The sequence below is a fragment of the Leptopilina boulardi genome, unplaced genomic scaffold (genome assembly GCF_019393585.1).
Source record: "Leptopilina boulardi isolate dan_hultmark-lab unplaced genomic scaffold, ZJU_Lbou_2.1 LbouV2_97, whole genome shotgun sequence".
NCBI lineage: Eukaryota > Metazoa > Arthropoda > Insecta > Hymenoptera > Figitidae > Leptopilina > Leptopilina boulardi.
In genome coordinates, this window is record NW_026138046.1 from 1,064,043 (window position 1) to 1,090,824 (window position 26,782).

At 19.6% G+C, this 26,782-nt stretch overlaps 1 protein-coding gene across 3 annotated transcripts; it reads left to right on the forward strand.

Moving 5' to 3' along the window:
* Nucleotides 1-215: 215 nt before the first annotated feature.
* Nucleotides 216-26,782, forward strand: LOC127290929 (facilitated trehalose transporter Tret1-like). 3 transcript variants are annotated; one of them, XM_051319771.1, is made up of 9 exons: nt 216-237; nt 8,219-8,414; nt 15,747-15,876; nt 16,133-16,319; nt 20,237-20,693; nt 22,273-22,519; nt 23,903-24,103; nt 24,342-24,534; nt 25,141-26,782. In XM_051319771.1, exons 2-9 carry the CDS (start codon nt 8,395-8,397, stop codon nt 25,383-25,385), a joined length of 1,680 nt encoding a protein of 559 aa, XP_051175728.1. In that variant the 5' UTR covers nt 216-237; nt 8,219-8,394; the 3' UTR covers nt 25,386-26,782. The 3 variants fall into 3 exon arrangements, with proteins under 3 accessions (XP_051175728.1, XP_051175727.1, XP_051175726.1); XM_051319770.1 differs by lacking the exon at nt 216-237 and adding an exon at nt 543-678; XM_051319769.1 differs by lacking the exon at nt 216-237 and adding an exon at nt 689-878.

A 26,782-nucleotide genomic window follows, 5' to 3' on the forward strand; every position in this document is an offset into this window, starting at 1 on the left:
ACAATTTATCATCAAAATATTAAACAAAATCCAAGGAATTTTTAAAAAAATTTTTCATGGGTTTTTTTTTCTCATGGAATGACTTCGTATATTCATATACATATATATATATATATATATATATATATATAAACACGAAACGATCAGCTGTTTAGTTTTCCCCGAACAACAACGGTTTACGCAATATTATTATAGTCAGCGTGACTCTGACGGTCGTAAAATAATGTCGATGAAAAGGTACATTCACACACATTTTTTGATAATACAAAAACGAGAGAAAGGAAAATTAGAAAAAAAAATATTTTGTAAAAAAATAAAAACTATTTTTATTATTATTATTTTTTTTTTCTCAAACATCAAATAAGAAAAAAATTTCAAAAAAAAAAAAAAAAAAAAAATTGCACAAAGAAAGTTTTACTAGATTCGACGCTCTCATCATCTTTCTCTTCCCCTATATTCTCGATTATTATTGGTTCGTGCTCTCCATCCCTGCCACTATTTTTCCCTTTCTTTGTCCGTTTTTTTTTCTCTCTCTTTCTCTCTCTCTCACTCTCTCAGTGGCGTGTTTAAGCTCCTTCGCGCGCATAATCCTTGCCCTCTGTCCTACTCGCTCCCTCACCTACAAGAATCAGTCGTCATCCTTTTCTCAAGTAGTTCACATCGACTCACTCAACGCAGGTTCTTCTTCATTTTTATATTTGCTGTGTGTGTGTGTGTGTGTGTGTTTGTGTATATATATATATATAAATATGTGTATAGTCGACTCGCATGCGAGTCAAAAAAAATAAAATCTCCTCATTCGAAGGATTGACTTGATATAATAAAATTTCCAATATTGTTTGACGAGGATTTTTTTATTTCATCTTTTTTATATTCAGGTAGGTCATTAGGTTATTGAGCTTTGAACCTTTTAAAAAAAAAAAAAAAAAAATTTATTTTTTTTAGTTTTTTCCGAAATAGGAAAAAAAAATTTTTTCCCCCCTTTTTTTTGTGAGGGGGGGAGGGGAAAATTTTGTTAATAAGTGTAAATTAATTTTTTTTAATTGTAAAATTTTCTTTCTAAATAAAAATTAAATAAATAAAATAAAATGCAATTTTAAATAGATAAAATAAATACTTTTGAAAATAAATAAATATAATAATAAAATATAAATATAATATAATAAATATATAAATATAATATAATAAATATTTAAATATAATATAATAAATATTTTTTGTAAATATATAAATAAATAAACATAATAAATAAAACTAATAAATACAGTGATATAAATATATTATTGAATTTTTACAAATTGAAAATTTTCCTAAAAAAATTACGAATGCAAAATTAAATTTATTTTCTAATTAAAAATTAAATAAATATAAAATTTATACTAATAATAATTTATAATAATAAAACAATAATAATAATAATTTTCACTAATAATATAGTAAATTAAATTGTTTTTACAAAATTAAAAATTTTTGTAAAAACAAAAAAAAATTATGAATGCAAATTAAATTTTCATTTTAATTAAATATTTTTTCTTTTCTTGTAAAATTACCCTAATAAGAAATGTAAATTAAATTTTTTATTTTTAATTAAAATTTTTTTATGAAAAAAAAATTTTACTAATAAATACCTATTTTAAAATTATTTTAAAAATATTTTAAATTAATATTATTTTGAATTTCAAAAAATTTTTTTACATTGCTATTTTATATTTATTAAAAATAATTTAATTGCTTTTTTAAAATTAAATTATTTTTTTAAATTACACAATTAAATATAAATTAATTTTTTTTATTTAAAAATTTTATTATTATTATTATTATTATTATTATTAATAATATTAATAGTATTATTATTGTTGTTATTTTTTTATTTATGTTTTTTTTATCACGTTGATAATTTTTTAATTGCATTGTATAAGTTAGTATATAGATTTTTTTTTATTATAATTGCAACATTAACATTAAATTTAAGTGTTATTGAAAAAAAATTTATTTGTAATTTTTATTTCTGTTTTAATATTATTTATTTTAATTTTATTAAAAATAAATAATAATTGGACTATAATTTAATTTTACTTGAAAAATAAATTTTTTTGTTTTGTTTATTTTTTTTTAATAATATATTTATAAATTAATATTTTGAAAGTGACAGCATGTTATAATAAAACGGGGCAAAACTTTTGGTTGAAAAATGTTACACGAAAGATTTCATAACAAAGAATAATACATAATTCTTGGCTACAAAGCAATTTTGAGTGAAAAGTGTTGGCAATTTATTTCCTTCCGTTATACAATTATAAATATTATTCTCTTTTTTTTCTTCAAACTAAATAATAATAATAATAATAATTAGCCTGTTGATTGAAATATTTGTTTTGGAATTTAAAAAGTAGTTTTAAGTAATTTTTTTAATGAAAAAATACTTTTGCTGAAAGTAATTTTTATATATATTTACTAAAAGTAATTTTTAAGCAAAAAATACTTTTACTAAAAGTAATTTTTAAGCAAAAAATACTTTTACTAAAAGTAATTTTTAAGCAAAAAATGCTTTTACTAAAAGTAATTTATAAGCAAAAAAATACTTTTACTAAAAGTAATTTTTAAGCAAAAAAATACTATTACTAAAAGTAATATTTAAGCAAAAAATACTTTTACTAAAAGTAATATTTAAGCATAAAAAAAACTTTTATTGGGAAGTAATTTTTAGTTGCAAATACTTTGGATAAAGTAATTTTCAGAAAAAAATTCAAAGGAAAGGTAATCTTTATTTACCAATACTTTTGCTAAATGTAATTTTTAATTTCAAATAATTTTTGCTAAAAGAAATTTATAGTACCAAATAATTTTGTTGAAAAGTAATTTTTAAATGAGAACAATACTTTTAGCAAAAGTAATTTTTGAGTACAAAAAATACTTTAAGTAAATGTAATTCTAAAGAAAAAAAGAACACTTTTGCTAAAAGTAATTTTTAAGTAATATCAAATATTATTTTAGAAATTAATTTTTTAAGGAAACGAAATACTTTTACTTTTAGTAAATGTAATTTTTGAAGAGAAGAAAATACTTTTGCTAAAAGTAATTTTCAGAAAAAAATTCTAAGGAAAAGTAATTTTTACTTGCCGAATACTTTTGCTAAAAAAATTTTTAGTTACCAATAATTTTGCTAAAAGTAATTTTTAGTTGAAAATACTTTTGCTAATAAAATTTTTAGTTACCAATACTTTTGCTGAAAGTAATTTTTAGTTGAAAATACTTTAGTTAAAAGTAAAAATTTTTGGTTAAAATTACTTTTGTTGAAAATATTTTAAGTGGCAAATACTTTCGTTGAAGGTAATTTTTTAGTTGGTAATACCTTGAAAATACCTTTTTGCTTAAAAAAATACTTTTTGATTTATAAAAAATTTTATTTATATATATATATAATTTTGGGACTTTAAAATACTTTTCACTTGAAAATTACTTTTAAATTTAAAATACTATTTACTAAAAAATTACTTTTTTACTGAAAAATAATTTTTTTTTTTTAATTTAAAAATAAAGAAAATTTTTTTTGTGACAAATTAATTAAAATAATTGTATATATTTATAATTTATAATAATAATAATAATTAAAAACGGAAAAAATAATTTAAAAAAAAAATTAATAAATTGAAGAAAAATATTTTTTTTTGTTTAAAAATTTTTTGAGATTATGTCGTGCAAATATATTTTTTTTGTTCTATTTTGACAAGCATGCTCTCGATTACGCCAACTCTGTCCCTGATCTTAACATTCGACTTTAAACTTTTGTAACGTGAATCGATTTAAAAACAAATTGTACTATTGTACTATATATCTATGACAACTTGTTTTAATAATAAATTGTCATAGTTTGCAATTTTTTTTTTTATTCTTTAATAACACAAATTTAAAAAATATAAGAAAAAAAAAATTTTCTTTTTTCCTCTTTGAAAACAAAAATTAATAACAAAATAATTTTTTTTAAGAAAAGAAGATAAATAAAAATTTTTCTTTCATGTTAAAATTAATATTTACATTAAAAAAAATATATATATTTTACAAATTAACAATAAAATAAAAAATTTAATTAAATTTTTTATTAATTATTTTAATTATTAAAATTATTATTAAAAATAATAATTTTTTTTAATTTTATTTAAATTAAATTTAATTTAATATTTTTTAATTAATAATAAAAATAATAATAATAATAATAATAATAATAATAATAATATTAAATAAAAAAATACTATTATTATTATTATTATTATTTTTATTATACATCGTGCTGATTTAAATAATCAAGAGGTTCTTGAGCCTTGGGATTGAATCCAAAAATACCAAGTTTGTTTTTCAATTGAAAAAGACTATTTATTCGAAGGACTAATGACGTATTTTTGCATATCAATTTCATTTTAATAGAAAGACTGTTCATTTTTATTTTTGTGAAATCATTAATTTTCGGTGCTTTTTTTTCTCATTTGCAAATATTTTTTCTCCCTCTCATCACTATATCGTCATCATTCATCATCAGAGGAATTTTTGTTTACATCATCTACAAACTTTATTTTCATGTTTTTTATCCTCATGCATGGGGTTTTTTTTATGTATACATTTTTTTCCTCAAAAAATTAGGACAAAAAAATTTTTTTTATTTATTTAGTTATTTTTTTATTAAAATTTTTTATTTATTTAGATTTTTTCTGTTTTAAAAAAAAGAAATTAATTTCATTTTTTATTTATTACTAAAAACACTAATATTTTATTAATTATAATAAATTTTCAATTCTTTGCTTCCAATTGGTATTTACTTTCAGTTGGTTTTTGCTTCCAAATTGGTATTTATTATTATTTTTTTTTTGCTTCCAATTGTTATAGATAGAACTATTAAAAACTGTAAATTATCATAAAATTCAAAATTAAAAAAAATTGCTTCCAATTGGCTATTATTGTTTGTTACTTCCAACTTTTAGTTACTTTCAATTATTAATATCTGATTAATTAATATTTCATTTCAATTGGTATTTACTTCCAATTGGTATTTATTTTCAATTGGTATTTATTTAAGTCGGTATTTGCTTCCAAACTTTTTTTGCTTCCAATTGGTACTTATTTTCAATTGGTACTTGCTTCCACTTGTATTATAGTTAATCTTAATATTAGTTTTTGATTATCTTTGTTCATTAATTGTTTTACTTCCAATTTGTGATTGCTTTCAATTGGTAGTTGCTTCCAAATTGGTATTTATTATTTTTTTGCTTCCAATTATTATAGTTGGAACTATATAAAACTAATAATTAGAATAAACTTATAATTAAAAAAATTTGCTTCAATTTGGTATTTACTTCCAATTGGTTTTAACGTCACATTTGATACATCCTAAAAATTAGTTTTTGTTTTTAATTGATAATTAATTTTAATTGATATTTTCTTTCAAAAAATTACTTTGCTTCCAATTAGTATTTACTTCAAATTGGTACTTGCTTCCAATTGATTATTTTTTTTTTTACTTTAAACTGTTAATTATTTTCAATTATTAATAGCTGTTTAATTAGAGTAAAATCCAAATTTTAATTTACTTTCAAATTGGTATTTAATATTAATTGGTATTTGCTTTCAAGTTAGTATTTACTTTCAATTGGTATTTGCTTCCAAATTGGTAATTATAATTTTTTTTGTTTCCAATATTGTTATAGTTGGAATTTTATAATACTGTAAATTAGAATAAACACCCAATTAAAAATTTTGCTTCCAGTTGATACTTGCTTCCAATTGGTTATTATTGTTTTTTTACTTAGTACTATTAGTATTAGTTTTCATTTAGTTTTCGCGTCTAAGTAGTTTTACTTCCAACTAGTTTTTGCTTCCAATTGGCATTTACTTTCAATTGGTACTTGCTTCCAATTGGTTTCTATTTACAGTTAGTATCAACTTTCAATTCGTTTGAGCTTCTAAATATAGTTTTCACTACCAATTGCTAGTTGCTTGAAATTAGTATTTACTTACAGTAGGTATTTGCTTCCAATTGGTATTTATTTTTAGTTGGTACTTACTTCCACTTTTATTATAATTATTGTTAATATTAGTTTTTAATTAGCATTGTTTATTAATTTCTTACTTCCTATCTATGATTGCTTCCAATTGGTGATTGCTTCCAATTGGTATTTACTTTTCATAATTGATTTGTATAAAATTACTTTTTACTTCCAACTTAAATTTGTTTAAAAATTTTATGTTGCTTCCAATTGGCATTTACTTCCAATTGGTTTTTTCATTTCATTTCTTTTTTGCTTCCAATTGTTAATTATTTCTCACATTTTTTGTCTGTTATTGACAATTGTTAATTTTTTTGTAAATAAATTAAAATAGCTATTTTCAATTGGAAATTGCTTCCAACTGGATTTTCTTTTAATTTGTAATTTGTAATTATAATGTAAATTTGTCGAATACATTTTTGTTTTTTTTATTTGTTTAATTTTTTTTCTTAATTAAAAAAGTAAATAATATTGAGATAGAAAATTAAATAGTCTACCACCCATGGACCATAGACGAAAAAGCAAAAAAAGTCGATACCATTGGCGCCTTGTTGACGTCCAGCTTATATATCTTTTTTCTCTCGTAAAACTAATTAATTTTTATAAACAATTTTTAAAAGTAAAAAAAATTTTTACAATTTTTTTTTTAGTTTTTTGAACGAAAAGAAAAATTATTTTTTATTATTTTGGATCGAAAAAAAATTATTATTAGTCAGTTTATAATTAAAAAATTATGTCATTTACAAAATAAATGATTAATATAATTTATTTTGCTTATAATATTATATAGTTTAAATGGCGTGACATAAAAGAGAAGAATAATAATTTTAATCTGATAATAATAATTTATCTTGACATTGAATTTTTTTTTCAATGTTAATCATCAAAAAATTAGATAATCGAGGACGTATTATTAAATTGTTTCAGTTAATTTAACAAAATCAATATCGACCAACAACAATAATAATTATCTTGTGAATTTATTAAAAAAAAAAAAAATTAAAAAATATTTATAGATTTTAATTAATTTTGTTGTTGGAGAAAAAAAATAAAAAATAAAAACTAATAACTAAAAATTAAAAATAAAATTTTAATTAAAATAAACAATAATGAAAGTTTATAAATTAATTTTTTAACTATTATTTGCTTGTAAAATTGAAATTTTTTATCAATTCGTATTTAAATTCAGTTGGTATTTGCTTCCAATTGATAATTACTTCCATTTGGAATTTTCTTTAAATTAGTTTTTACTTCCAGTTGGCATTTGTTTCCAATTGGTATTTGCTTACAATTGGTATTTGCTTCCAATTTGTGTTTACTTGTAGTTTACTATTATTAACAGTTAATATTGGATTTCAATTAAATTTTGCTTTCAAAAAGTTTTTATTTCCAATAGATTGTTGCTTCCAATTGGTATTTACTTACAATTGGTACTTGCTTTAAATTGGATTCTATTAACTGTTAGTATTGGCTTTTAATTATATTTTTCTTTTAAATAGTTTTTAATTCCAATTGGTTTTTGCTTCCATTTGGTATTTACTTTCAATTGGTACTTACTTCCAATTGGTATTTGCTTCTATGCGATTTTTTTTCTATACGTTTTGTACCAGTTGGTACTTACTTCAAATTGGTACTTAGTTATAATTGGTATTTGCTTCCAATTGGTAATTACTTCCAATTGGTATTTGCTGCAAATTGTTTTCAATTTTCAGTTAGTATTGGCTTTCAATTAGATTTTGCTTTTTAGTAAATTTTACTTCCAATTGGTATTTACCGCCACTTTGAATTGGCTTCCAATTGGTATTTACTTCCATTTAGTATTTTCTTCCAATTGGCATCTATTTGCAATTATTATTAGCTTTCAAATAAAATTTTCTTTTAAATAGGTTTTACTTGCAATTGGTGGTTGCTTCCAATTGGTATTTGCTTCCAACTGGTATTTACTTCCAGTTGGTTCCCACATGTTTAAAATTGTCCATTGCTTTCATTTTGTTATTTCTACTAATTATTAATTTTTTTATTTAATTTTTTATTGGAAAAAAATTTTCTATTAATTTGTAATATTATTTTATAATGAAAACATAAATTTAATTATTGAATGTTATTTTTAATTTAATGACTAAAAATATCAAACGTAATTTTGTCTAATTTTTTAAAATGTTTTTCTTTATATTTGTTCAAAGGGATCAGAGAATGGCGATGATAAAAATTGGAAAACGTCGACAGAGCTGACGAGAGGATCTTTTAGGAAAACCCATTATATTTAATTAATTTATTTTATCGTCTGACTAATCAAAGGTGGGCCGAGGCATTTGATTAATTGCTTTCACCTTTTCACATCTCTTTTTTTTCATCAGTCATGGATCCCTATTCATTGAGGTGAGTTAAATTTATAAATATATTTTTTTTTCTTAATCAAAAAAAATAAATTTTGTAGAAAAATAATTTTTTCTCCTTTATTTTGATAAAAATATATTTTTAATATAAAAAATTAATTTCGGTTCAAAAAGTACATTTTGTAAAAATTATTTTTTGCCCATAAATACTTTTTGTAAAAATTAATTTTTGCCCAAAATAATTTCTGTAAAATTACTTTTTGCCCCAAAATACATTTTGTCTAACAATACATTTGTATTTACATTTATTTGTACATTTGCCCAAAATACATTCTGTAAAATTACTTTTTATCCAAAATTACTGTTTGCCCAAAATTAATTTCTGTAAAAATTACATTTTGCCCCAAAATATTTTTCCCATAAATACTTTTTGTAAAAATTACTTTTTGACTAAAGATACCTACTTTTTGTAAAAATTAATTTTTGCCCAAAATAATTTCTGTAACAATTACTTTTTGCCCTAAAATACTTTTTGTAAAAATTACTTTTTGCCCAAAATTACTGTTTGCCCAAAATTAATTTCTGTAAAAATTACATTTTGCCCCAAAATATTTTTCCCATAAATACTTTTTGTAAAAATTACTTTTTGCCTAAAGATACCTACTTTTTGTAAAAATTAATTTTTGCCCAAAATAATTTCTGTAAAAATTACTTTTTGCTCTAAAATACTTTTTATAAAAATTACTTTTTGCCCAAAATTACTTTTTGCCCAAAATACTTTATGTAAAATTACTTTTTACCCAAAATTACTTTTTGCCCAAAATACTTTATGTAAAATTACTTTTTGCCCAAAATTACTTAATGTTAGAATAACTTTTTGCCCGAAATACTTTCTGTAAAAATTACGTTTTGTTAAAATTTATTTTTTTGCCCAAAAATACTATCTGTAAAAAATTACTTTTTGCCCAAAATTACTTTTTGTCTAAAAATACTTTTTATAGGGAAAATTACTTATATTCCTCAAAAATATTTTCTATATAAAATTTTTTTTACCAAAAAATACTTTTTGCGTTGAAAAAAATTACTTTTTACTATAAAATTTCTTTTAATTTTAATTAATATAAATATAATTTATAATTTATAACAGTTAAATTAGTTTAGTCTAATAATTAAATTGATAATAATAAGATATCATAGTTTTTTATTAATAATAAATTTTTAAAAAATGTTTTTTATCTCTTTAAAAATTTGCAACTTTTTTTTATTTATTTTTTTTCTTATTTATTATCATTACATTGAATGATTGGCATAAAATGAGTTTTTAATTTAATTATATAATAGAGATAATGTCTCTTTTTTTCATTATCAATATATTTTAATTATTTAGATTTCGATATTAATAAAAAAAATTGCCCTTGCATGGGTAAAAAAAATTTTTTTCTTTTCCCAACGTTTACCTACAGTTTTACTTTTATAATTTTTAATAAAAATTTTAATTTATTTCATTATTTTTTGTTACTTTTAGAAATCGCAAATTATCATTATTATATATATATATATATATATATATATATATATATATATATATATATATATATATATTGTTATTAATGATAAACTGTATATAGGTAAAATTTATGATTTGTTTAAATTTACGATATTGAAGATAATTATTATTTTTGTTCAGACATGTATAATAGAATTAATTATGGAGAGCAGTTTCGTTCTTGGTTTCAAATTGCACGTTTGTTGAAGGAAACACAAAAAAAAAGAAAAAAAATTTTTTTTTTATTTTCATATCGTAAAATTACTTATTGACTGTGAATTATGTACATATTTACATTGTGAAGTATCTTTGAGATTTTTTTCGTTTAAAATTATTTCTGCATATGAAAAATTTTTTGTTTCATTTTTTTTTGTAATAAAAAAAAACAATTTTTGTATTTAATTCATGGTTTTTTTTATTAAATTTTTATTTCTTTAATTTTTACTAGTTTCATTTTTTTTTTTTTTTTTTTTTTTTTTGATAATTTATAACAATTTTTTTTATGTAAATTAAAAAAATGATATATGAAAATATTATTGAAAAATATGAGAATAAATTTTATAGTCGAATTGGAAAGTTGAAGATCATATATAAAAAAAAAAAAAAAAAAAAATTAACATAAATAATATTTTTCGTGAGAGAAAAGTTAGCAAAAGTGTTTGGGGTTTTGCCTTTCACGATTGTACTTTAGAGTTGGCAAATTATTATTGCTTGAGACTGTATAACTTGAAAGAGTCACGCATGCACAATTCTAAAAGACAATATAATTTTCCACACACAATATCTCTTTTGATATTATAGAGGCTGCTGCAAAACGAACGTGTCTCTATTTATTTGTGTGTGTGTGTGTGTGGGTCTTTTCATATTGACATACATATATATATAAACCATACATTCTTATCGAAACTAAAATCACTTAGACTTGGTATCAATAATGACGTCACTAAAACAATGTCTGCAATTTTTTTCACCCACTTTTTTTTGCAGATATGGAAATTGCTTCCAATTTGACATTGTTTTTTTAATTAAATATTACTTCCAATTGGTTAATACTTCCAAATATATACTAGGACTAATTGAATATTGCATTCAATTATATATTACTTCTTCATGAATATTATTTTCAATTGCATATTGCTTCCAATTGGATTTTGCTTCCAATTGGATTTTTCTTCCAATTGGATATTACTTCCAATTGGATTTTGCTCCCCATTGTATATTACTCCTACTTGGATATTGCTTCCAGTTAAATAATTCTGCCAATTGGATTTTGCTTCCAATCGGGTATTACTTCCAATTGGATATTACTTCCAATTGGATTTTAATTCTAATTAGATATTACTTTCAATTGGATTTTGCTTCTAATTGGATAATACTCTTAATTGGATATTGCTTCCAATTGTATATTGCTTCCAGTTAAATAATGCTGCCAATTGTATTTGGCTTCAAATTGGATACTTCTCCCAGTTAAATAATGCTGCCATTTGGATTTAACTTCCAAATGGATATTACTTCCAATTGGATATTACTTCCAATTGGATTTTGCTTCCATCTGGATATTACTTCCAGTTAAATAATGCTGCCAATTATATTTTTCTTCCAATTGAATAATACTTCCAATTGGATTTTTCTTCTAATTGGATATTACTTCCAATTGTATTTTGCTTCCAATTGGATATTGCTTCCAATTGAATATTACTTCCAATTGGATTTTGCTTCTAATTGGATATTACTTTCAATTGGATTTTGCTTCTAATTGGATAATACACTTAATTGGATATTGCTTTCAATTGTATATTGCTTCCAGTTAAATAATGCTGCCAATTTGATTTTGTTTCCAATTGGATATTACTTCCAATTTGATTTTGCTTTCAAATGAACATTTTTTCCAATTGTAAATATGCTTGCAATTGGATATTACATCCAACTGGATTTTGCTTTCAATTGGATGTTGTTCTCAGCTTAAATAATGATTCCAATTGGATATTATTTCCAATTGGATATTACTTTTAGTTAAATATTGCTTCTAATTGGATTTTGCTTCAAATAGGATGTTGCTTTCAGTTTAAAAATGTTTAGAATTGGATTTTGCTTCCAATTATTTATTACCTTCAATTGTAAATATGGTTCCAATTGTATATTACCAATTGGAAATTCAATTGGATATTCCAATTGAATAATACTTCTAATTGGATTTTTCTTCTAATTGGATATTACTTCTAATTGTATTTTGCTTCCAATTGGATACTATTTCCAATTAAATATTACTACCAATTAGAAATTGCTTCCAATTGGTTAATAGTTTCAAATAAATATTGCTTTGAATCGGATTTTACTTCCAATGTAATATTATTTCCAATTGGAAATTGCTTCCAATTGGATAATACTTTCAATTGGATTTAGCTTCTAATCAGATATTATTTCCAAATAAATATTATTTCCATCTGAATAAAGCATTTAGTTGGAATTTTCTTCCAATTGGATGTTGCTTCCAATTGAAAGCACTTTCAATAAAATATTACATCTAATTTTGAATACAATTTACAAATAGATATCGCCTTGAGTAAAATATTGCTTCCAATTGTATACTTTTTCTAAAAATATTATTTCCAATTGGAAATTGCTTCCAATTGGTTAATACTTTCAATATATGTTTTTTTTAGTAATTATTATTGGTTTTTAATGAAATAATTTTTGAAAAAATTTAATAAAAAAAAAAATTAATAATTTTTATTTCAGAAATTAATAATAATTTTAATGGAAAAATTAATTTTTTTTAGCAAAAAGTTAAACAAAAAAAAAAAATTCACACCTCGTGCAAAAAAATAATAATTCTGTTCTGGCAATGAAAAAAAAAGTGAACGTTAATGTATGTTATTAATTTGCAGAAATAAATTACTAGTTTTTCCCATTTTTTTATGGCTTTTTTTTTATTTGCTAGAAAATAAGAGATTCGAGGGACGATAATTGACAAATAAGCCTTCAGAAATGGGTTAAAGTGAATGTTCTTCATATTAACGTTTATTTTGACCTTAGAAAAAAAAATTTTAAACTACCGCTAAATAATTTATTGTTATATTAATTTATTAATAATAAGTTATTAAATAATAATATTTGTTTATTTATTTACATTATAAATGTAAATAAATAAAAATTGAATAAAAAAATTATAAATTTATAATAAACAAATTAATTTATATAAATTAACTAATTAATTAATAAATAAATAATTAACAAATTAGTTATTAATAAATTAATTATTAATTATTAATTTAATATTATCAATTATTAGTAAATAAATATTAATATTAATATTAACATTATTAATTAATTAATTATTATTAATTTTATTGTTAAAAATTAATAATCATAATTTTTATATTGAATCCAAAAAAAAAAAAATAATGAAAATTAATTTTATTCGGAAAAAAATTATTATAATTTTGCTAATAGGTAATAATAATTATTATTATTATTATTCTGGTTGAAATCTTACTATCCAAACAATATAGTAAAATTATTATCTTTCTTTAATTTTCCTTCTTGTAAAAAAATAAAATTTCTCACTTATTATTGTGTCTCTAAATATTAATAAAAAAAATTTTTGTTTTCCTGAAAACTTTCATTTTATTAGATTTTTACGTACAAAATTTTTCCTTTTCTAAAAGAAAAAAATTTTTTTTTTTTTTTTTAAATTTGTCAAGGAAATTTTCATTACAGGAAAATTATGTGTGATTTATTATAGTGTTTTTTCTTTTCTTTTTTTTTTTTTTATTTAAATTATGATTTCCTTAAAAAATTTTTTTTTTTCTAATTTTTGTTATTCCTTTATACGTTTCATTTCGTCACACAGACATGGAAGATTGAAAATAAATAAAGAAAAAAAAACCAACTTACGTAATGTGACACAAAAATTTAACGATCAGTAAATCATTCAAAAAAAATATGACAGGGAGATGCACTGAAAAAAAAATTAAGAGATAAAATTTGAAATTAAACAAAAAAAAATTATTACTTTGCAATTATTAAATTAATATTTAAAATATTAAACAATTTTTTTGTTTTGTTTTTTTTACATCTATATTTAAAATAATATAATAAATAATTCTTTTATTTAAATAATAATAATAATAATAATAATAATAATAATAATAATAATAATAATAATAACAACAACAAAAAAATAATAATAATAAATAATAACAAAAAAAAAATAATAATAATAATAATTTAAAGAATATAATATTAATAGTTTTATTTAATTTAAAAATTAGAAATTATTTTTTATTGTAATTGTAAATTAATTTACAAAATAATTATTATTAATAAAAAAAATAGATAAATAATAAATTAATTCTAAAAATAAATAAACTATTAAATAATAAAGAAAAAAAAGAGAATTATAACGGAAAAGTATTTATCTAAAAATAAATAAACTATTAAATAATAAACAAAAAAAAAAAAAAGAATTATAACGGAAAAGTATTGAAAAGCAATAAAAAAAAAATTTTCAAAATACACGAAAGAATAAAAATAATTGGATATTACTTTGTAATCTTTAAATAATGTGAATAATTTTTTATTTTATCCTTATTTAATTAACAATAATGACACAGTATCTCCTGAATATGTATTATATATATATAAATATTGTTTGTACAATTTTTTTTTTTTAATAGGATAATAAAATACCAGAATTAAGTTAATAGAGAGATACAAAAACACAATCGTTTTTCTTTTTGCCTTCATAAATAAAAAATGTCGAGGAAATCATAAAAAAAAATAAGAATTTTTCATGTTTAAAAGATAAGTTCCGCGGAATTTTTTTTTTTTATAAAGTGAGAAAATAATTTTCTTTTTCATTTTTTATGAGGGAAAATTTCTTTTCTTTTTTTCTTTTTATTTTATTTAATTTTTATTTAAATTTTTATTTAAAATAAAAAAATTTTTTTTTATAATTTCAAATAATTGAAAGTTTATTGCAAAAAATTTTTTGTTTATTTAAAATATTTATTATTTAAAATAAAAATAAAATAAAAAATTAATTCGATTTTTTCAATTATAATGATATAGTGATAATATTATATAATTATCGTCATTTTATTATTTATAATTATAATTTATATTTATAATTTTATAATTTATGGTTATAATTAGAAAGGCTTGTCCCGTTAATAAATAAATAAATAAATAATTATATAATATATAATAAATAAATAAATTAATTTTTAATTATTTTTAACAATTTTTTTATTTTTTTAATTATTTTAATTATTTTTTTTTGCAGTATAAAATTTAAAAGTTTAACAAAAAAAAAATTAAATTATAGAAATTTAAGAAAAAAATGGTAATTTTTGTGTATTTTAAGAAACACTTTTTTTTTATTCTTTTTATTTTTTTTATTATTATCAATTTGTCCTCAGAAAAGTCTTTTTCATTAAAATGACTACACGCGCGTCTGATTATTATTTAATTGAAAAATATCAATAATAATAAATTGCTATTTATCGATATTCTTATATATCATTTTGCGATTTGTAAAAAAAAAATTAAATAATTAAAATCGTCCAATTTTTAGTTTTTAAAAAAAATTTTTTTTTTCCCTTTTTTATTTTATGAAAAAAAAAAAAAATTTTAATTTTTTTATTTACAAAAATAATAAACAATTTAAACTTTAATTAAAATTTAATTAATTTTTTATTTTATATAAAATTTATAAATTTACAATTTTTTCTTCCCCCCTTTTTTTAAATTAATTATTATGAATTTATTTTTGAATTAATTTTTTTTTTGTTTTTAAATTAAAAAAATTTTTTTTTTTCTACTCAGTGTTGAACGAGAGGCTTCAAAAAATATCGAAGAAAATGAGAGAGAATGTTTTAAGGATGCCATTGTATCGAGTAGAAGTTTAAATAAAGGATTTGTTGAACCAACAAAAATTAAAAATGCAATTCCCGAGGTAAGAAAAAAAAAATTTTTTATTTTTTATTTTTTAAAATAAATATTTTTATTTTAAATTTAAATAAAAAAAATTATAATACAAGAAAAAACAATATATTTTTTTAATAAAAAATAATAAATTTTTTCTTATAATTTTAGTGTAAAAAATAAAAAAAAATTGTTATAAAAAAAACAAAAAAAAAAAGAATATTAGGAATTATTTTTTTTTATTATTATTATCTATTATATAATTATTTTTATTTGTTAATTATTAGGTGGCAGCTTGTATAATTGCAGCATCATTTCACATTGCCGTTGGTTTGAGTATGGCATATTCGGCAGTTATTATTCCGGTTTTACAAAAAGAATCGAACTCGACTGAAATTTATTCAAACTCAAGTTCGACAAATTGGACTGAGCCACATGAATTGCATGCAACAAAAGAAGAATGTTCCTGGATTGGTAATTATTATTATTTTTTTTATAAAAAAAAAAAAAAAAAAAAAAAAAATTCAAATTCGTGGAAAAAATTTTTTTTTATAATTTTTGTTTTTTTTTATCTTCAAATTTGGTAGTAATTAAAAAAAAAATGTTCTTTTCTTTCTATTTTCTTTTTTATTTCTTCCTTTTTTTTTATTTTCGACGCTCATTTCTTTTATTTTTTTATTATCTTCATTTCTTCATTTTTTTTTGTTTTTAACATTAATTTATTTAATTTTTTTTTCATTTCTTCAGTTTTTTTTTGTTTTCCATACTTATTTCTTTAATTTTGTTTAATTTCTTCATTTTTTTTGTTTTTGTCACTCATTTTTTTTATTTCTTCATTTCTTCTTTTTTTGTTTTCGACATTCGTTTCTTGTATTTTTTTCATTTCTTCTTTTTGTTTCTTTCTTTAATTTCTTCTTTTTTTTTTGTTGTTTTTTGTTTTTGATATTTTTCTGTTTTTTTTTTTTTTTAGTAACTTTTTCTGTATTTAATTTTTCCTTGAACAATTTTTTTTGTAATCTCTATATTTTTGAGGGAAAAAAAGAATTTTTTTTTTTTTTTTTTTTTTGAAAAATTAATTATTTTGTCTGGGCAAATGAAACTCGTGCAGATTAATTACGCGAAATACTTTGAAAGCCATTGAGTCATATGATAATATATATATATATATATATATAAATTAGCGTGCCTTGAATCATTTTTTTATCTTTGGCCTTCAACTTGGAAATTCCCGTAATACTTTAACAATGTTTAGACATTTATTATTATAATTTTGTTTTATTATTATTTATATATAATTAAAAAAAAATATTATTATCAGTTATAAATTATTATTTATATAATATTTTATGTAGTGTTTAAAATTTTTATTTAACAATTATAATTATTTCAATATTTTTTACAATCATATTTTTTCTCAATTATATAATAATTATTCCATTTTGTTTTTTAAAAAAAAATATATTTTTTTTTATTCTTATTTCTTCTTTTATTTCTCTTTTTTATCTTCAATTTCTAGTTTTATTTCTTCTTTTTCTATTTTTTCTATTTTTTATTTCTTCTTTTATTTTTTATATTTCTTTATTTAATTCCCATTTCTTCTTTTTTTATATTTTATTTCTTCTATTTATTGTTTTTCATCTTCTATTTCTTCTTTTATTTTTTATATTTCTTTATTTAATTCACATTTCTTCTTTTGTTTATTTTTTATTACTTCTTTTTATGATATTTTCTTCTATGATTTTCATTTCATCTATTTCTTCTTTTTTATTTCTTTTATCGCCCTTCTTATTTCTTCTTTTTTTATTTATTTTTTCATTCATTACTTTTATTTCTTCTTTTTATATTTATTTCTTTATTCATATCTTTTATTTCTTCCTCTGTTTATGTCTATTTCTTCTTTTTCATTTTTTTCTGTTTCTTCTTTTTATCTTCATTTTTCTTGTTCCTTTTATATTTCTTCTTTTTATCTTCATCTTTCTTGTTCCATTTTTATTTCTTTTTTTTACCATCATATTTCTTGTTCTATTTTTATTTCTTCTTTTTATCTTCATATTTCATTACTTTCAATTTTTATTTCTTTTTTATCTTTATTTTTTATTTATATACTTTTTTCACTTTCTTCATTTTTTATTACTTCATTTACTTATTTTTATCTTCATTTTCAATTAGCATCATTTTTATTTCTTCTTCAATCTTGATTTTTCATTTCTTCATTTTTTATTTCTTCTTTTATCTTTATTTTTTCTTATTATCATTTTTATTTCTTCATTTTATTCTTTTTATCTTCATTTTTCATTAGCTTCAATTTTTATTTCTTCTTTTTTTCCTTTTATTTTCATTTTTCTTTGCTTCAATTTTTTATTTCTTCTTTTTATACATTTTATTGTCATAATTATTTCTTCATTTAATTTTATTTCGTCTTTTACTTTCTTTAATATTTTTGTTTATATTTATTTCTTTTTACTTCTTTTTATTTCTTCTATATTTTCATTTTTATTTCTTCCTCTTAGATTTTTATTTATTTTTCATTTATTTTTTCTAATTTTTTCTATATCTTCTTTGTTCAATCTTCATTTTTATTTCTTCTATTTCGTCATTTATTCCTTTATAATTTTTTATTTTTTCTATTTCTTCTTTATAATTTCTTGTTTTCTTTCTTCTTTTTAATTTCTTTAATTGTTTATTTCTTTTTTTATATTTTTATTTCTTCTTTTATTTATTTATTTTTTATTTATTATTTTCTTCCTTTATTTTTATTTCTTCTTTTATTTCATATTTTTATATTTCTTCTGTTTCTTCTTTTTAATTTCTTGTTTTGTTTCTTCTTTTTAGTTTAATTTTTCATCAGCTTTAATTTTCATTTCTTCTTCTTAGATGTTTATTTATTCTTCATTTTTATTCTTATTTTTTCTATATCTTCTTGTTATCTCTTCTTTGTTGCATTTTTTATTTCTTCTATTTTTTTCCTTTACTTCTTCATAATTTATATTTCTTCTATTTCTTCTTTTTAATTTCTTTTTTTGGTTTTTTCTTTTTTCTTTCTTCATTCTCTTATATTTTTATCTTCATTTACCATTAGCTTAATTTTTATTTCTTCATTTATCTTTATTTTTTGTTTTCATTTTTTTTCTTCTTTTAAGATAAATTTTTCAATAACTTTAATTTTATTTCTTCTTTTTATTCTTTTTGTTTTAATTTTTCATCAGCTTCAATTTCCATTTCTTCTTCTTAGATTTTTTTTATTCTTCATTTATTTTTTCTTATTTTTTCTATATCTTCTTTTTTTATCTCTTCTTTGTTGCAGTTTTTATTTCTTCTATTCCTTCTTTTACTTCTTTATAATTTCTTTTTAATTTCTATTTTCTTTTTTTATTTTATATTTCTTCTATTTCTTCTTTTTAATTTCTTGTTTTGTTTCTTCTTTTTTATTTCTTCATTCTCTTATATTTTATCTTCATTTTCCATTAGCTTCATTTTTATTTCTTCTTTTATCTTTATTTTTCATGTCTTCATTTTTGATTCTTCTTTTTAGCTTAATTTTTCAATAGCCACAATTTTATTTCTTCATTTTATTCTTTTTGTCTTTATTTTTCATCAGCTTCAATTTTCATTTCTTCTTCTTAGATGTTTATTTATTCTTCATTTTTTTTCTTATTTTTTCCATATCATCTTTTTATCTCTTCTTTGTTGTATTTTTTATTTCTTCTATTTTTTTCTTTACTTCTTTATAATTTCTATTTCTTTTCTTTTTAAATCTTGTTTTGTTTCTTCTTTTTTTAATTCTTCTTTTATTTTTTCCTGTATTTTTATTTCTTCTTTTATTTCTTTTTTCTTGTTTTTATTTCTTCTATTTCTTCTTTTTAATTCCTTCTTTTGTTTCTTCTTTTTTTAATTCTTCTTTTTTTTATTTTATTTTATTATTTTTATTTCTTCTTTTATTATTTAATTCTTTTTTCCTATGTTTTTATTTCTTCTATTTCTTCTTTTTAATGTCTTTTATTATTTATTTCCTTTTTTTCCTATTTTTATTTCTTCTATTTCTTCTTTTTAATTTTTTTGTTTTGTTTCTTCTTTTAAACTATTTTTTCTTTTATTTATTAGTTTTTCTATATTTTTATTTCTTCTTTTATTTCTTCTATTTCTTCTTTTTAATTTCTTGTTTTGTTTCTTCTTTTTTTAATTCTTCTTTTTTTTGATTTCTTCTTTTATTTTTTCCTATATTTTTATTTTATTTTTTTTTATTTTTAATATTTTCTTTCCTATTTATTTATTTCTTCTAATTTTAATGAAAAATGAAGAAAATTTTTTGTTTGTTGAAAATAAATTTAATTTTTTTTTGTTTTTTCTGCTTCTATTAATAATATTTTTTTTCTTCTTTATTTTTTTTAAAGCAAGTATCGTGATTCTTTGTACGCCATTTGGTGCATTTATTGGAAGTTTTTTAATGGAATCATTGGGAAGAACGAGAACATTACAATTGGGAACAATACCATGTATCGCTGGTTATATATTAATTGCAACGGCACAAAATTTACCAATGATATTTATTGGTCGTGTATTGGCTGGTTTAGCAACGGCACTGGCAACATCGCCTGCAATTGTTTATATTACTGAAGTTGCACGACCCGAATTACGCGGTGCCTTAATGTCATTTGGACCAACATTGGCATCGTTTGGCATGCTATTGGCATATTTAATGGGTGCCTTTTTACCATGGCGTAATGTCGCCTGGTTTAGTATTATTTTTGCTATTTTCCCAGTTTTTCTCATTCAATTTATTGTACCTGAATCGCCAGTGTGGTTAGTGACAAAGGGAAAAATTGAAGAGGCACGCAAAAGCTTGGAATGGTAATTAAAAAAAAAAAAAAAAAAAAAATGAAAAATTTATTTGTCTTTACTTTTTTTTTCTTTTTAGCTTCATTTTTCATTAGCTTCAAATTTTTATTTCTTCGTTTTCTTCTTTTTCATTTTTTATAAGCTTCAATTTTTATTTCTTCTTTTTATTTTCATTTTCAATTACCTCCAATTTTCATTTCTTCCTTTTATTTTCATTTTTCAATAGCTTCAATTTTATTTCTTCTTTTTATTTTCATTTTTCATTAGCTTCAATTTAATTTCTCCTTTTTATTTTCATTAGCTTCGATTTTATTTCTTCTTTTTATCTTCATTTTTCAATAGCTTCAATTTTATTTCTTCTTTTACCTTTATTTTCCATTATCTTCAATTTTTATTTATTCATTTCCTTCTTTTATATTCATTTTTCATAATCCTCAATTTTTATTTATTCACTTATCTTCATATTTTGTTAGCTTCAAATTTTTAATTTTTATCTTCTTTTCATATTAGCTTTAATTTTTATTTCTTCTTTTATCTTCATTATTTATTAACTTCATTTCTATTTTTATCTTCATTTTTCATAAAACCTTAATTTTTTTTGTTCTATTTATTTATATTTTTATTAATTTTTATTTTTTCATTTTCTTTTATTTTTATTTTTCACTAGCTTCTTTTTTCATAATCTTTCATTTTTATTTCTTCTTTCATCACTATTTTCCATTATTTTCATATTTATTTCTTCATTTTTTATCTTTGTTTTTAATTATCTTCATTTTTATTTCTTCATTTTCTTCTTTTTATATTTACTTTTTATTAACTTCAATCGTATTTCTTCATTTTCTTTTTTATCTTCATTTTTCAATAGTATCAATTTTTATTTCTTCATTTTCTTCTTTTATCTTCATTTCTCATAATCAGCAAATTTTATTTCTTCCTTTTATCTTCATTTTCATTTTTTTATTTCATCATTTTTTTTATCTTTATTTTTCACTAGCTTCATTTTCATAATCTTTCATTTTTATTTCTTCTTTTATTATTATTTCCCATTATTTTTATATTTATTTCATCATTTTTATCTTCGTTTTTAATTATCTTTAATTTATTTCTTTATTTTTATTTTGCTTCATTTTTATTTCTTCTTTTTTAATTAGCTTCATTTTTATTTCTTCATATTTTATCTTCACCTTTATTCATATTTACTTCTTCATTTTCTTATTTTTATTATCAGTTTTTATTAGCTTCAATTTCATTTCTTTATTTTCTTTTTTATCTTCATTTTTCAATAGCTTCAATTTTTATTTTTCCATTTTCTATTATCTTAATTTTTATTAGCTTCAATTTTTATCTTCTTTTTTACATTACCTTCAATTTTTCTTTCTTTTTTATCTTCATTTTTTCATTTTCTTCTTTTATCTTCTTCTTTCATTAGCTTCAATTTTTATTTCTTCTTTTATCTTTATTTCCCATTATATTTATTTTTTATTTCTTCTTCTTTTATTTATTTCTTCTTTATCTTCAATTTTTCTTTTAAATTTAATTCATTTCTTCTTTTTTTTGTTCGTGTGTCACTTTTTTTTCTACTTCTTCACAGGTTTTATAAATTCGAGGAGGATGGAAAAATTTCTGGACTCGAGACACAATTTACAACGATTATGAAGGAAAATGAAATTCGACTCAGTAATCAACGACGCAGTAAACGCGGTGGTTTTTTAACTAAATTTCAAGCATTCTTAAAACCAACTGGATGGAAACCAATGTTCATTTTATTCATGTTCTTCCTTTTTCAACAATTCTCAGGAATTTACATTACTTTATTCTATGCTGTAAATTGGTTCGATGTTAGTATTACAAAAAAAAAATTTTTTTTTCTTCTACTTTCTATATTTTTATTTTCTTTTCATTTAAAAGTTTTTTTTTAAAATTATATAAATTCCAATTTGGAAGTTATACTAAAAATTCAAATTTAACATAGAAAATCGAATTGAAAATAAAAAAATTCAAAATGAAGATATTTAATTCAATTTGAAGGTGCAAAATTTAAATTGAAGCTAATAAATTTATTTGAAGCTATAAAATTCAAATTGAAGCTAAAATTCCATTTTGAAGATATAAAATTTAAATTGAAGCTAAAAATACAATTCGAAGCTATAAAATTCAAATTGAAGCTAAAATTCCATTTTGAAGATATAAAATTTAAATTAAAGCTAAAAATCGATTTTGATGCTATGAAATTTAAATTGAAGCTAAAATTCATTTTGAAGCTATAAAATTTCAGTGGAAGCAAAAAATCGAATTCGAAGCTATAAAATTCAATTTAAAGATATAAAAATTTTACTTGAAGCTAAAAATTCAATTTTAAGCAAAGAAAATTAAAATTTAACGTAGAAAAATTAATTGAAGCTAAAAATAGAATTTAAAGCAACAAAAAATTCAAATTTAACGTAGAAAATCGAATTGAAGCTAAAACTTCAAAATGAAGATATTTAATTCAATTTGAAGCTAAAAATCGATTTTGATGCTATGAAATTCAAATTGAAGCTAAAATTCATTTTGAAGCTGTAAAATTTTAATTGAAGCTAAAAATTGAATTCGAAGCTATAAAATTTAAATTGAAGCTAAAATTCATTTTGAAGCTATAAAATTTCATTGGAAGCTAAAAATCGAATTCGAAGATATAAAATTCAAATTGAAGCTAAAAATCAATTTGAAGCTAAAAATCGATTTTGATGCTATAAAATTCAAATTGAAGCTAAAATTCAATTTGAAGCTAAAAATCGATTTTGATGCTATAAAATTTCAATGGAAGCTAAAATTCATTTTGAAGCTATAAAATTTCAATGGAAGCTAAAAATCGAATTCGAAGCTATAAAATTCAAATTGAAGCTATAAAATTTCAATGGAAAATAAAAATCGAATTCGAAGCTATAAAATTTAAATTAAAGCTAAAATTCATTTTGAAGCTATAAAATTTCAATTGAAGCTAAAAATCCATTTTTGAAGCTATAAATTTTAAATTGAAGCTAAAAATCTAATTTAAAGATAATTAAATTCAATTTGAAGCTATAAAAATTTTAATTGTATCTAAAAATTCAATTTAAAGCAGAAAAAAGTTCAATTTAAAGCAAAAAAAAAAAAAACATTCAAATTTGAAGCAAAAAACTTTTAATTGAAACAAAGGAAAAATTATTATATATTTTTTTTATTATTCCTTTTGTTTTCAGGGAATTGAAGTAAATGCATATATAGCTTCAATTTTAGTTGGTTTAACACGATTTTTATGCTCAATGGTCAACACTGTTCTTCTTCGACGTTTCAAGAGACGTATTCTTTGTATTGTTTCCTGTTTTGGAATGGCAATTTCCATGTCAGTTTCCGGTTATTATAGACTTAAAATCGAACAAGGCAGCAATGATGGAAACTGGGTATAATTTTTACAATAAAAATTCTAAAAAAAAAAATAATATTAACAATTTTTTATTATTATTATGAATATAAATTAATATTTTTATTATAATAATGAAATTAACAATAATAATAATAATAATTATTATTATTATTATTGATTTTATTTTATTATTATTATTATTATTATTATTATTATTATTATAAAAAGAGAAAAAAATTATTTTACAAATTGATTTTGTAAATTTTTTTTTTAAGGTGCCAGTTCTTTGTCTTTTACTCTATGTGTGTACATCGATGATTGGAATGTTAACGATACCATGGACAATGACGGCAGAACTTTTTCCAACTGAAATTCGTCATATTGCCCATTCGATAAGTTATTCAATGGCAAATCTTCTTATGTTTGGCGCTGTTCAAAGTTATTTTGGATTAATTGAATTTTTAGGAGGTATGTTAATTTTTTTTTTTTTTATATATAAAATTTATACATTTATACAAAATTAAATTCAAGCAATTGCGGTAAATTAAAAAAAAACCGCCATTTTGGATCCGCCATTTTGAATTTTGAAAATCTAACCATGGATTCGTAATCAACGACCCCAAAAACACCGAGGTATCAATTTTCAAAAAAAAAAAAAATCCGTTGAATTTTCACAAAACTCTATTGCCATTATGGATCCGCCATTTTGAATTTTAAAAATTTGACATTAAATTCATAATCAGCGACCCCAAAAACCCCTAAGTAACAAGTTTTAGGCGAATTTAATCAATTTTAGAATTTTTTTTCGCCATTTTGGATCCGCCATTTTGAATTTTGAAAAACAGACGTCATATTCGTAATTAGCGTACTTTTTGTTGAAAAAAAATTTTTTTTTCCTTAAAATATATATTTTTAAAAATAAATTTCATTTTTAAATTTAATTATTTTAAATTAAAATTTCAAAAAAAAAAATAAATTAAAAAAGAATTTCTGTTTAAATTTTTTTTTGTTGAAATTAATACTTTAAAAAAAAAGAGAAGAAACAAAATTAAGAAAAAAATTTTTTTCTTCCAGCTCCCCATCGTCTTCACTGGTTTTTTGCCGGAGTTTCCCTTGGTGCCGCTGTTTTTGTTTGGCTCTTACTTCCCGAGACTCATGGTAAAAAATTATCTGAAATTGAAGAATATTTCCATAATAATTTCATTGCCGCTGGCGCTGAGTCAAAGGATCGAAAACGTCGAATTAAACGACGACAACAACAAAAAGCAAAAAATGCCGCACGAGAACCACTTAACGCCAAAAGTCCTCAAACTGTTTAAAAAAAAGAAAGAAAAAAAAAAAATATTCAGTGTCTGAGGCTAGTTTACTTAATTTAAAAACAAACATTTGCTATTTGAAAAAAATTAGATTTTTTCCCTTTTTTTAGAAAATTGGATTCTTTTTAAATATATATATATATATATATATATATATATATATGACAAAAGAGAATTTTTTTACGAAAGGAAAAAAAATTTTATAAAAAAAATATTATTAATTATTCATTAATTAATAATAATTAATAATTAATTATTTAAATACAATTAATAAATAATTAAATAATTAATTAAATAATTAACTAGTAATCAAAATAGTAGGAAAATTCGTGTTAATATTGACAAATTTTCATATTGCAATACTTGAATAAGATTTTTCCTATCGTCTCTCTTAATGTGCCTTTTATCGAATAATTAATTTTATTTTTTGTTGTAAGTTCTCTAGGCTTAATGTGACAATAGTATTATAACGAAGCAACGAATTTATTTAATTTTTCTTTTTAAATGACAAAAATTTGTTTTTTTTTTCAAAAAAAAAAGAAAGAAAGAAAAATGATGATCAAAAATACTTTTCTATTGTAAGTAATAATTAAATAATATGATTAATTTTTAATTATTTACTAATTTATTAATTAATTTCAAAAATTTATTATTCAATTATTTATAATTTTAATAATAAATAAATTAATTAACATAGTAATTATTTAATTAATCAATTAATTACCTAATTAATTTATTTTTTAATTGCTTAATTAATTAATTATTTAACTTAATATTTTTTTATTATTATTTAAATATTTATTTATAATTAATTACAAAATTGTGATTAATCATAATAATTAATTATTAAATTAATTAATAATTAAGGTAATTAATTAAGTAATTAATTAATTGATTTATTTATTAATTAATAAATTAGTTTTATAATTAAAAACTACACTTTCCAGATTTCTTTTGTTATTATTATTATTATTATTTTTTATTTTTTTTTTATTAATGTTAAATTTTAGTAATTTTCTATAGCAATTTCTTTTGTAGAATTTTTTTTCGTAATTTATATTAATTTCTACATAATATTATAATTAAGTACTTAAAAAATTTGTTTTCAGAATTTTTCTATAAATAATGTGATAAATATTAAGATACGTGACATTGAATTTCAATAAATATGTTTGTGCTTTGTTCCTTTTTATAATAATTTCAAGTCGATGCCATTATGATGAGAGTAAAAGAAAAGAAAACGGTATTATTCAAAGCTACATTTGTGATAGAATAATATAATAATTATTATTTTTCCTTCGAATATTCGCAAAAAACATGTGATAAATCCGGCATATTTTTTTTATATATTTATCTATAATTATTATTATTATAACAATAAAAATATAATAAGAAATGTA

What these genes read in the sequence shown, in the direction of transcription:
- LOC127290929 (XM_051319771.1), top strand. Translation starts at nt 8,395, where the DNA reads ATGGATCCCTATTCATTGAG. An exon ending in TTAAAAATGCAATTCCCGAG is followed by an intron (nt 15,877 to 16,132) that starts GTAAGAAAAAAA and finishes GTTAATTATTAG; the next exon opens with GTGGCAGCTTGTATAATTGC. An exon ending in ATGCTGTAAATTGGTTCGAT is followed by an intron (nt 22,520 to 23,902) that starts GTTAGTATTACA and finishes TTTTGTTTTCAG; the next exon opens with GGAATTGAAGTAAATGCATA.